This window comes from Arachis stenosperma, chromosome 1 (assembly GCF_014773155.1).
Source record: "Arachis stenosperma cultivar V10309 chromosome 1, arast.V10309.gnm1.PFL2, whole genome shotgun sequence".
Lineage (NCBI taxonomy): Eukaryota > Viridiplantae > Streptophyta > Magnoliopsida > Fabales > Fabaceae > Arachis > Arachis stenosperma.
Window position 1 is genome coordinate 8,998,649 of NC_080377.1, and position 13,077 is coordinate 9,011,725.

General features: G+C 29.8%; 2 protein-coding genes across 3 annotated transcripts; one reads left to right on the forward strand and one right to left on the reverse strand.

Annotated features, from left to right (window-relative positions):
• Nucleotides 1–626: 626 nt before the first annotated feature.
• LOC130963050 (uncharacterized) lies at nt 627–5,933 on the forward strand. 2 transcript variants are annotated; one of them, XM_057889202.1, is made up of 5 exons: nt 627–1,833; nt 2,028–3,796; nt 4,049–4,128; nt 4,916–5,138; nt 5,585–5,932. In XM_057889202.1, the coding sequence occupies exons 2-5, from the start codon at nt 3,712–3,714 to the stop codon at nt 5,698–5,700; spliced, it is 504 nt and encodes a 167-aa protein (XP_057745185.1). In that variant the 5' UTR covers nt 627–1,833; nt 2,028–3,711; the 3' UTR covers nt 5,701–5,932. The 2 variants fall into 2 exon arrangements, 1 of the variants encoding a protein (XP_057745185.1); XR_009079800.1 differs by lacking the exon at nt 2,028–3,796 and having other exon boundaries at nt 5,585–5,933.
• Nucleotides 5,934–7,294: 1,361 nt separating this feature from the next.
• Nucleotides 7,295–11,011, reverse strand: LOC130937820 (eukaryotic translation initiation factor 2 subunit beta-like). The gene is made up of 10 exons (XM_057867111.1): nt 10,874–11,011; nt 10,372–10,421; nt 10,067–10,172; nt 9,929–9,984; nt 9,788–9,842; nt 9,608–9,696; nt 8,626–8,771; nt 8,332–8,474; nt 8,046–8,131; nt 7,295–7,592 (listed from the first exon to the last, which is right to left on the reverse strand). The coding sequence occupies exons 2-10, from the start codon at nt 10,414–10,416 to the stop codon at nt 7,515–7,517; spliced, it is 804 nt and encodes a 267-aa protein (XP_057723094.1). The 5' UTR covers nt 10,417–10,421; nt 10,874–11,011; the 3' UTR covers nt 7,295–7,514.
• Nucleotides 11,012–13,077: the final 2,066 nt, after the last annotated feature.

Genomic DNA, 13,077 nt, shown 5'->3' on the forward strand with positions numbered 1-13,077 from the left:
TTATTCATAGTTCAAATATAAATTCCTGGAATAGCACTATAGTCTACAACTTATTAGCTACAAACTCTCTTATAAATTCACCATTTGTTTTACTCTCTACTTACAATTCAACATTGTTGCTATCAAAGATTATATATTATATATACTTACTAAAAGTGAATCAAATTCAAGATAATAATCTTTATATATTGAAGAAGCGAGAACATACATAAATTTAGATAAAACAATGATAAAGATAAAAGGGAGACTCAACATAAATTAAACGTTGCAATAATAATATTTCACCAACCCTTAACGTCAAAGACAAGATGGAGACACAAACATCTCCATTTTTTTTCTTTATTTCCTATTTTTTGATACATTTTAAATGGCTCCAAATATACAGCAGCCAGCAGGTCCCAAAGACCAGACCAAGCAAAGTTCCCAGTCTCTTCTATTCATCATTGGAACCCCCTCTAATCAAAAGGGTGGTCCCATACACACAACCTTCTCCTAACCTGAATCGGATGACACGTGGCATAAACATATGCACAGTAAAAACACATATCCACCTTCTTATCCTGGGGTCATGTTTATTACAATTACACCCCCTAAGTATAAGAAAGTCACACATCTCAGATGCAGAATTAGAAGGAAAAAAATTACAAGAAGATTATGCTAGTATTTTACAATAATCAATGATGCATAATTATTCATCATTAATTATTAATCATGATTTATGAAGCCAAAACTGGGAACCTCTTGTGGCCTATGAAAGCTTGCCTAAGATCATTGTAACCATTCCTGTAATGTTCAAGTGAGAAGCATAATTGTCTTATTGCTTCTCTTTTCTCTTCACCCCCTTCAATTATTTCATCTTTCAACCTTTGATTCTCTTCCACCATCTTCTTAATTTCAACATCTTTTGAAACCACCAATTCTTTTAGGGCACAAATTTCACCATTCAGTTCCTCTATGTTCCTTTCTCTCCCCTTAATTTCTCCATTCAATAACTCCATCTCGCATTCCATCTTCTTAATTTCTTCCTCCAACTGAATCTGTTCATCCAAAACCCTTCTCAACTCCGATTCCAATTGCGATTTCTCCGCCATCTTTTCTTTCAGCTTCACGCGCTCTCTTTTCTCGGAGTTGAATTTCACTTTCCAAAACTCGGATTCCTTAGTGGCTACGCTAATCTGATCCTTCAACAATGAAATTTGCAGTGTCGGTGATAATGATTCAGTAACATTATTGTTATTATTATGCAAATTATTCATCAATTCCATAGATCTATATTTCTCAAGCTCAACCTTGAGCTTGTAAATTTCTTCCTCATAAACCCTAAATCTCTCATTCACATTCCTCAATTCATGTTCATCCCGAGGAAAATCCATTTCCACTTCCAAGATCCTCCTATTCATACCGCTATCACTGCCACTACCACTGTAGAATCCAGAATTAAAACTCTGGACAGAAGAATTATCCGAAGATTCATCGTCGGAATCCGTCAGAGTCGAAGATCCGTCTCCATCTTTGTGAATTGCATCGTAGAAACAATTGTTGTTATTCACAGCATTGGAAGAGCCAAGGAAGAAATCAAACCCTGGGGCTCTATAGCTGGAACCGCGGCGAGGATTCATTGATGCATGTGATTCAGAACCGTTATCTGAATGACATGATTGAACATCATGATCGTAGCGTTCTGCTAATGATTTGTATCCTCGATAGAATTCTTCAACAAGTGCAATCAACTCTGGCCTTTTCTGGTAATACATCTCAGCCTTTTGTGCAAATGAATCTCCACCATCTTCAATTAGCTGCAGCATTCGCTTCACATTGTGTTCCATCTCCGAGGTTAGAGTACATCGCTTCTTCAGCTTCTTGAAAGTCATCTTTTATTTTATATATATATAAATAATTAAATATATTAGCGTCGCGCTGCGTCAAAAGATTCAGATTCAAAGATAAAAGTTTCCGCAGAAAAAAAAGGTGGAATGTTGAGTTTTTAAAAACCTTCCCCCAACAGATTTTTTTTTTTTTTTGTTCAGGTGTTGGGGGAAAGAGGAAGGGGAATCAAGTGTTGTTTGTATGAGGATTAGGAGAAAAAATGATGATTTTTATATGAAGAAAAGAAAAAAAAGAAACAATGTGAAAGGTCTTCTTTTGCTTTTTTAACATTATTTCTATGTTTAGAATGTGGTAACAATAACAAACACGGTCATAATGATGGTATGTTAAACTTAACTTTGTTAAAAGCAGGAAAGGATTTCCGTTATAAGAGGAAAAGATAGGGTTTTGTTAGAGACTTTTGGTTTTCTTTTTACTAAAGAATTGAATTTTCTTGCATGGATACCAAAGTTAAGATTTTCACGTAAAATTTGATGTTAGTTATATATAAGTAAAGCTATGTAGTATGGAAATTATTATTTGGTAAGCACAATTAATTCGTTAATGTTGGTACGTTAAACTATTTGTTCTATTAAGCAATGATGAACTATGTGTCATGTAGATTTACATAAGATTATTGGTGAAATTAAAAGTTTAAAGATTAGACATTTAATCAAAATTCCTTTATTATATATAAAATATAATCAAAATTCAGTTCCAATTGAGTTAAATATAATAAAATAATATATTATATATATTTTTTAAAATTCCTTATTTTTTAATTAATTTTTAAATCGTTTTTTATACAAAAAATATATGTTCAAACGGTTAAGTAGTTTTTGACCAATATTTTTAACATATTTTTTTTGTTTAAACTAAATTTCCAAGTTGACCGATTCTGTTAGTTCAGTTTTTGACCAATTTTTAATGGATTTTTTGTTTGAACTAGATTTGCCCGATTCTGTAAATTCAGTTTTTGACCAATTTTGAATGGATTTTTTGTGTTAAACTAGATTTGCTAAATGACTGATTCTGTTAATCTGATTAAATTGATCAGTTGGATATTTCGTTACAATTGTAATAATATTCTCTCAGCTTCTTAATTATATTAAAATGTATGAATAAGATTAGTTAAAATTTTTATCGTGCCGAAACAATATAATTTTATGTAGGATATCATCATTACTATCATTGTATGAAGGAAAGAGCTTTGTCGATCGCTCAGGTGGTTCTATATAGCTCAAGCATGTGATTACTTCCGATAGAAGAATATCTATGTTTTGAAAATTATAATAATGAAAAATCACCCAGACAAATTTAATTTAAATTAGGTTCGTTCATTTTAGTTGCAAAAAAAAAATTAAGCTCAAAGCAAACTAATTATATCGAATATGTTTGCAAATGAGCAGATTTATCTGTGTCTTGATATTTTCCATATTTATAAAAGAAGCAATAATTGAAGGAAAGTGGTTAATAAATTTCAGACATTATCCTTTTGTCCAAGTAATGCGGTACAATCATTGTATTCCACGTCTTAATTTCGGACAAAATGTTCTTTCCTCATTGTTTTCATATTGTCCTTGATCAACGCTTCCATCTTGTTTTGTTCATATAGCACAATAATATGTATCCTTGTTTATATCAATTATCAAATGTTTTATTCCATATTCTTAGCATATGCGTAATAGAACAACTTTTCACCTAGTTTTGAACATCAAGAACCTACTATGTTCCATATACATATATAAATATACCTTCCCAACAGCTTTGTTTCTTCAATGCCAAAACTCAAACCAAACAAATAGTCAACAAATTATATTGTTCACATAATAATTTGATTAAGCAATGGAACATGGCAAGAGCAAATTCCTTCTTTCCTTTTCTCTTGCAATATGTTTGATGTTCTTGCTTAGTCCCACTAATGCTGAGAGTTAGTAATCCTAAATTATCACAAGATTATATATAGTGTGTTTCTGAGTTGACATGTTGGAGAAATTTTTTTATTTTATTTGATTCTTTTCTTTTCTTCTTTGCCTCCAAAATATTTTCTCACAAACACATCCTTAAAGAAAAATATCATGATATGTCATTTTTAGTATTTTAATTAGTTGATGAGCTTTATTAGATTGAAACAAACAATAATTACTTAATTATCCCTTCCATGTGTATTTTTTCTTTGCAGACAAAACTGAACCAAGGAGAAACGCCAATCTGAGCCCCTTTGAGAGTTGGAGGAGCGCATACTTCTGTATTATGAATAATGTAATGAGCTATGATTTTTCTCATCTTATTTTATGAATTGCAATGCATTGGTCCACTTTAAAGATTTCACTTCATAAATAATTTTATTTAAAATTCGTGTGACAATAATTAATCCCCCCCCCCCCTTTTCTTAAATATACCGCTATTTATTAACAAAATGACTGAAAGAAAATTGAACGACAAAGATATTAATATCAGTAAAACAACAATAAAGGCAGAGATATTAGTAGAGTGATAGAAAAACTAGTTAATAATAAGGACAAGTCTATAAAATTAATTTATGTATATATTTAAAAGTAGATAATAATTATTTAAAAAACAGAGAAAATATTACTAGTTATAAAAAAGGGAACAAATATAAGGAAAAAGATTGAAAAATTTTTTTGTAAATTATTGATTTATTTTTGGGGTAAACTACCAAACTTTAAAAATAACAAGTAAAAAAAATTTCCAAAATTAGTATTATTTTGAGAAAAATAAAAAAATATGATTGATTTATTGTCAAAAAGCTCTAGAGAGTAGAGGCCGAATCTCCAAAGCAGCCTTTTGCATGTAAGTACGTCTAAAAAATAAATTCATGCTTAAAATTTGGTAATTTTAAAGGTTGGGTAATTTTATTTCTATACTAATAATAAAAAAAGGAAAGAAAATGAAAAAAAATCTAAAATCAAACTTTCAATTAGATTTTGCATGATTTTTAAAATAGTTATTTAATTATTTTTTTAATTTATATAAAAAAACTAGCGTTGTTTAGAATTTTGAAGGTGATGTATATGCAATTGTGCAGCATTCAGAAGCTTGCGCTCAACATAACACGTTGACATTCAACGGTACAGTATTTGTGAACCAAAATGAAATCGTTGACTACTGTATTGGTGGATGTGCTCAACACACCCTTGACGTCATCAGATGCGTCCGTGACGTCAAGCCTCATGGCTTCACATTTGAGACCGGTGCTTCCCTCTCCTTCGTTGAAAACGCCATTCAAACTGCTTGCATTCAACATACAGGTTCCTTGTTAGATATTATGATGCCTTTGGATTCTCTATATTTACAGATACAAGAGATAGATATAATATTTTGTTCTTAATTTTATGAATGTAAACAAAATTTTAATTGTTAGATAGATAAATTTTATGTCTGTCATTTTTTCCCCATAACCAAGTTTGTTGTATATCTTAAAAGCAGTTATCATAAAGTATTTTATATACAAACTATCTGTGCAGAAAATTGTATTGACTCACTTTATTTACCTTATAATAGAAATTAAGCAGTATCCTGATATATATATGTATATCTCATAAATTTAAACTCTATTATATTCTATTCATTGTAATCGCTAGTTATATCACTTATATTCCTTATTTTTTTTAAAAAAAAAATTGTTTTCAATCAATCAAAAGACTGAATAAAATGATTTTGATTATAGCATCTCATGTTTTCCATATTTATGCAGCTTTGAATACATCTTACACTAAACCCAACGGTGCCACGAGTTTGCATGGGAGATTATACATGCCAATTGTTTCAGCACTAACAACATTGGCCTTCATTTCCACCTTCAATATGTGATACTCTTTGCAAAGCCATATCTAGAATGGAGTAAAAGGGGCAGAATATGAAATGCAAAGAAGCTACGTAAAAAAAATAAAATAAAATAAAATAAGCTTCCACATAGATATTGCAGTGTGCCAATAGTCTTGATTAATGTTATTCTATAAATATAGAAATAAATAAGCAGTTTCATTTTTATTTTTCCTTTTCCTATTACCAGTATATAGGGTATATAATTTCTGTAGCCTATGTATTTCTATTGAGTAGTAGAACTATGTGTTAATTTCAATTTTTTTTATGAGTCTAATTTTAATACACTAAATAGTGTAAACTATTTTATATAGGTGTCCAATTATATCTACTTTTTAGATGACTATGTATGTAATAAAAGATATCTATTTTTATGTGGCATTACGTAATTAAATATATGTATAAAATTATTTATATTAACGCTGAATTAAAATTAAATTTTTTTTATATATAATTTCTTTTTTTTTAAGGCGTATTGATTGCATCCTGATGTTTCAATTTGTAAGGAAAACTGCAAAGGCAAAATTTGCTATAATCCTCAACCACAAATGCAGAATTCAAAATTATTAAACCTTGTAATGAAATTCATTATCACTAATCCTACATCGTTTCAGCAATTTTATTTTATTTTAAAGAAAACATAAATGAAATCAAGCTTGCAACTGTAAAAATCAGACGAACAACTTTTATTGATATCTTTAAACTACCGAGACAAGAAATTTAAGTTACATGACAATTTAATAAGGCATGAATTGCGAGATGTTGGATAGGTTTTAGTTTTGATCTCGAATAATCCATCTTTTAAGGGATGACAATTTGGCCAAATCCGACCCGATTTTTCAAAGGTTGACTAGTTTTGAAACATACACAAATAAGTGTTTGAGATAGATGATTGAATTTGAGAAATTTAATTTAATAAATTTAAACTTCTTTAGGATTGCTTATAATTTTTAATTTGATGACTTTAATTATATTTGAAATTTACGTAATCTTTTTAATACTTTATATTTTATTTTCATGGGATATATATTACATTTTATAAAAAACGAATGTTATATAGAAAAACAGAATATATTTGAAGCAAGATACAACAGATATGAGCCTATAAATATGAGTTTAAGATGACAAATAAAATACATGTCAATAATAGAACAAAGCAAGTAATTAAGGTTTAAAGTACTAAGGACAGTTTAGATAGATTCATAAGTAATTTTTTTTAATTTTTAACTTAAAAAAAATTATAATATTAATATTTGATATAATTTTTAAAATTAAATTATAATTTTTAAAAAAGTTATTAAGTGCTTATAAAAAAATTAAAAAAAAATCTCTTAAATAAAATTTTTTTATTATTTTTTTAAATAAACATTTTTAAAATTAAAAAATCAAATTATTTATAAATTACTTTTAATAGATATCTTAAATACCCGTTTTACGGTTTCACCAAAAGTTGGATAGCACCTTATACAATGGCTCCAATTGTGACAAGTAAAAAGGTGCCAATGTTATCGATACTTAAATTTACACGATTGTGATCTACTAGATAGCCCAGAAATGCTTCGTACTTCTCGCTCAGCTGTGATTTTCGTTTAATCGGCAAAAATAAGTAGTCCAAGCTCAAAACAAGAGACAAGACTAGTTATGCATCATTCTCTAAAGATCATGATATAACGTTTAAACCCCGGAAAGAGAAACAACCCTATTAACCTCAACGGAAGTAAAGAATCCATCATACATAGCCAAAAAATTTTGGGACAAGGTATCATTTTCCCGGCCAGTCTACATATATGTATCAGATCAAATCATGTGCCCGCATTCCTACGGCCAACACGAGCCACGAAACCAGCCTTGATCGGAGCAACTGATCTTCCAGATCCACACTGCAAGACAACAAGAATTATAAGATATCCAGTGCAATGCCTATTCTGTCTTACATATAAGTCTGCAACTAATTCCTCAGCAGATAACATGGTTCACCTATCTAATTTGTAAGACAAACAACCAAAGACATGGATGACAAAGAAAAGGGAGAATATTTTTTTAAATAGCAATGGAAATCTGTATGCAAGGTTCTTATGTATCAAACAAAAAATAGTGTATTTAGTTGTCAAAACTCAACCCCACCAAAACGAAAAGAACTGCATAAGCATTATGAACACCAAAAACATGTTCACTGATCCTAATTTAATTTTGAACAAGCAAATTACCAAAATACCTTGAATTCAATAGAGATCACCTTTGGCCACATCATTGACCACAAATTGAATGAAAACAAGATATCAGAAAGGAAGAAACACTAATGTCATTTGATGATTTGCACATGGGAATTTTACCTTCTCACATCGAAGGAAGAACAGACGATTCTCCTTAGAAAGTATTGTGTCAGGACTTTTACACCCAAGGCAAATGACATATTCATCTAAAAAAAAAAAACAGAAAATAAGTTAACCTTTGACCCCAAAACCAGAAACACAGAAATGCAATAACCAAAAGATACATTAGGACTATTGGAGATGCAAGGAGGCATCAAACAAAATGTAGTCAGTTGAATTTATTATAGAAATAATACTAGAAAGTAGGAGTGATAATACAGCATCATATATTCTAACAAATACTTACTGATATATCGTCGCAGAATTCCTTCAAAGTTCTTTGGTGCAAATCTTCCCTTCACAACCAGTCTTTGCTGTCCATCCAAAGAGCCACTTGTACCCAGTTCAGCAAGCAAGAAAGCCATAACATGGTCTGGCTGTCGATGCATCCTACAAGATTGGGGAGCAACAAAACATTAAGAAAAGAAGAGAATGGATAGTGTAAAGATTAGTTGTTGATGCAATGAAGAAATAAAAGAATAAAGAAATAGTTGGCCAAATGGACATCAGAGATATCCAACAGATGAGTAAAATAACATACGTTTTGCATAGGTCCATAAAATTCACAAAAACAGTTTTCTTCGTGCCCTCACGAAGAACCTGTGGAGGTCTCATAACAGTTCTCCGCCTGTCGCCGGCAAGTTCCGGATTATTCTCACGTAGAATGTTGAACACCCTGCCAAGAAGCTGCACAAAAATATTCAAATAACAAAAGGATTACAATACGACATATGAAAATAGAAGACATTTGTAAAACTCATCAAACAAGAAGCAGCAAACCATTTTTTTAAAAAAAAGGCTTCAGGACAAAAGTACAATGACACCATTTGATCACACAAAAGAGGCACACCTTGATCCAATAAGGATAAAGCACCCTTAAAACATAATTTGATGACAGGAGTCGAGGTAAATAGAAAAGGAAATAAACTCCCTTGTTTGAATGATAACTAAGCCTTATCCAAGTAGGTGGGAATAGAATGTACAAGAACTCAGGGGAAACTAAGATTAGAGTGGAAAAGAGTAAAGTAAAAACTATAATCTCCAAGCAATATTAATGCTTCCTTTTGTTCCTTTATAATTACTTCCACATAAGATTAACAAAATTTCATTTCATTCCTTCATTAGTATCCCAAACATGGGTTAGATGCAGAACTTATGACACCTGAATATTGCAGAGGCATGTGCAACTAAATGGTCAACATGCTTATGAGTTGAAAAATCTGCAGCAAATAAACCATTCCTAAAAACAACCCATTTTAAAACCTCAAAGCCAAACCACAGCCTATGAAACTAATGTCAAATAGAAAAGGGATCCACAACAACCAATAACTTGTTGCATTACTATTAGATGAGGCAACATGAATTAGGCAACACCATAGTATTATATCATGAATGATACGTAGTTTTAACCATTTATTAATGCTTTTGCCTAATGGTTTTTCAAGGTCTTCATCTACCTCTAGCTATTTGAGCTGTTAAGGCATATTTGTAGTATAGCAGAAAACATATAAAATATCATATACCTCCTCATATTGATAATCACGGTCACTCCCTTCCCAAGGATAACGAGGCTGCAAGGAAATTGGGTCTCCTTCATCTTGTTCAGCAGCATCTAGACAAAGAATATATCAAATATTCAGCATCCAATAAGCTTTCTTTAAGGCTTGTATGTAGAACTAACATGAATAAAACCAACTACTTACCATCCAAATCTTCAACTGCATCTCCACTCTCTTCATTTAAGTTGCTGATTTCAACCTATAAACAAGACATATCAAATACAGAATTGTTTCCAACCATAATTGTTCATTAATATAAGCACACAAAAAGTCAGTATGACTTACAGGCTTCTTCTTCTTCTTTTTCAAACCAGCAAATGTACTCTCAACGCCTTCAGCCACTATAAGTGAAAAGCTAGAAATCAGCCATATATAACCACAATTATAAACTAGATACCTGACAGCCTTTTCCAATTGAGGTACCTGTTAAATTTTCAGTCTTCTCAGCCAACTTGTCCAGATCATCTGCAGGATCTATGATTGTAGTTTTCTTTTTCTTCTTCTTCTTACTAGGATCAAATGGGGTAATCTGCCACAGATCAAACTACCAATTAAACCAGATTCCTAGCAGAACCAGACATGGCATTTAACCGTCTAAAGCTTGAAATATGTTTGCAACTTTGAATAGACCTCCACACATAATCAAGTGAAAAATATATAGTAAATCCTAGCATACATAAATCTACAAAGGAAAAAAAAAAAAAAAGTTGAAGGGAACATAGATTTACCTCTGCAACCTCCTCCTTCATATCATTTTGTGGTTCATCAGCCATGGTTACTGAATCCCAAGTAAAATAGAATTAGCAAAGTAATTATTATGGGGAATATCAGCAAAATAAGTTGACAACCAAATTAAGATAAGGCAGTAAAAGAATCCCTAACTCCAAACCCACAAGATTCCTGTTCTTCTAAGAAGAATCCTCAAGTATACCACCAACAAAAGAATTAAATAATGGTAAAACCTCAACAAAGGATTTATCGATTCAACGATAAACAAATTATTAATATAAACATTTTTAAGCATGTAAATGAGAAATTACTGGAAACTACTTTCATACAACAAATGAACAAGCATAACAAGAAATTGCACAAATCGAAGATCCATACCCATTAACAACAAACAAATATCGAATCGTAAAACTCAAAAAGGGGGAAATCGACGCAAATGAAAAAAAAATGAAGTAAACTGAATGCAAAACAAAGGAGGGAAAAGTAAATGAAGAAAGGAACCTGCGAGAACGAGTATGAGTATGAATTTGAGAAATGTGAGCGGAAGAGTGAGACCTCTTTGGTTTGCGTTTCTCGTTTCTCTCTTTCTCTCTCTGTCTCTCTGCTGATGGAATCAAAAACCCTTTTATTTCTTGTTTCTTCAAAACGCTGCGTTTAGTTTTCACGTGGGTTTTAGATATCTTCTCCTTTCTTTTTTTGTTTTGAAGTATTGGGCTCAACTATTGGGCTTCTGCCAAGTTCCCAAAAAGAAAACCATTAGTTGAGCTATTAACTCACTCGTTTGTTAACCAAATTGAGTTAGTCTAGTGGTTAAAAATATGTAAATATGAGAAATTTTAATGGATAGCATCTATTTCTTAGATTTTGATTCTAATTATTTTTTTTATTTATTTTGTGTGTTTAATAAATTGTCCCCAAATATTATATAAAATCATTATTATTGTTCTAGCCTCCTTAATATAAAACAATTTTTAAGCATAGAAATGACAATAATTTTGCTAAGGTGCATGCTATGATGAAGAAATAAGGATTCTCTTTAATAGAATAATTAGATACTTATATAAAAAAGTGTGTCATTTTATTTTTATTAATTTTTTAAAATAAATTATACACTGATATATTTAGTTTCTTGCACAAAAAACTCTTCTTCATAAAATTGTTCTTCTGCTAATATTTGGGGTCAGTTTGCTATATGAGAAATTAAAAAAAAAGGTACCAAAATATAAGGAATAGATGTCACATATTAAGAGTCGTTGTATTCTCTTAATTCAGTCTTAAAATATCTTTGCACCACTGTTAGTACAAAATGTATCTTTCACCATTTTATATGTATCTTCTCGTTGAGTTTTTTTTTTTGTTTTTTTTTTTACAATATAGGGTTGTTATATACTTATATAATTATTTATAGGCGTTTTTATCCTTTGATTTTTCTATTTATTTTCACATTTTATGCTGATTTTAAATTATCCAAAGACACCCCTATCATAGATCATATCATCAAAAATATAAAGATACAAAATAAATATAAATATATACAAAAAAAAATATAATAACTTTAATAGTTAATATTTAGTATTTATAAAATTGCATAAAAATGTAGTGATTTATTTCTTACATTCATAAAGCATTATCCTTACTTAATTTTATTATGTATTCATTTTTAAAACTAAATATTTTCTAATACTATTTAGAAAATATTGACTAAAAGAAAACCTCAGTAAGAAAATAAAAATAAAAATTCAGACAATTACAAAATTCATAAAGTAAAAAGCACTGTGGAAATGGATAGAATTTCTATATAGTCCTGTACGGATGGATTTTTGCATATATGGATGGTGATTGTTGCGATTCGACTTCATGAATGAAAATTGAAAATTAAAAAAAAAAATATGATAATGATAAAATAAAAGAGGAAGATATTAATTAAAAAATTTTAATAAAAAACAACACTTAATTAATTTTTTATTTATTTTGTGTATACTTACTATAATAAAAATTAAAATTTTCTTAATAACAAGTTACCAAAATTTTTTAAAATAATAAACTTAAAAATATTTATATAAAGCATTGTGGAATGAGATTAAACTTAAAAAAATAAATTTTAAAGTCAGTTATTATATATTTGTAGTCTCTTATTATTCTATTATATCAAAATTACCTTTCATGCATGTTTATTGGACATCAATTCTAGCTAATAAGTAGCTACACATCTTTCTTATTTATTTTCCTTAATTTAATTTCATTATCAGTCAATCCCTTCAGTGCAAATAATTAAAACTTTTTTTTCTTTATAAATAGTAGTTTCCAATAATCTAATTATCTAAATATATATACACTAATGTTTGGACAATGACATGCTTGCTAGCTCATTCCATAATTGCCTTTTGTTTTATACTCTTTTTCTTTTTAATGCAACAACAAATTAAAGAGACATAAAGAGTTGCGATTATAGCTGAATGAGCTGAAATCAACCCTACAATTTAATTTAAGAAATTGAATGAGAGTTGATAAACACTTACAAATATTATACCATGAATATTTCTAAGTACTATGTAATAATTTCTATATATTAGTTACGTGGTCAACAAGGAAGAAAAATCAACTTCACGTATTAACCACGAGTTTTTAATTTAGAAAATCTAGATTCTAAAATCTAGGTTCAATAGAATCTAGTGTTACTAGGCCTATCTTATAACGACGACACA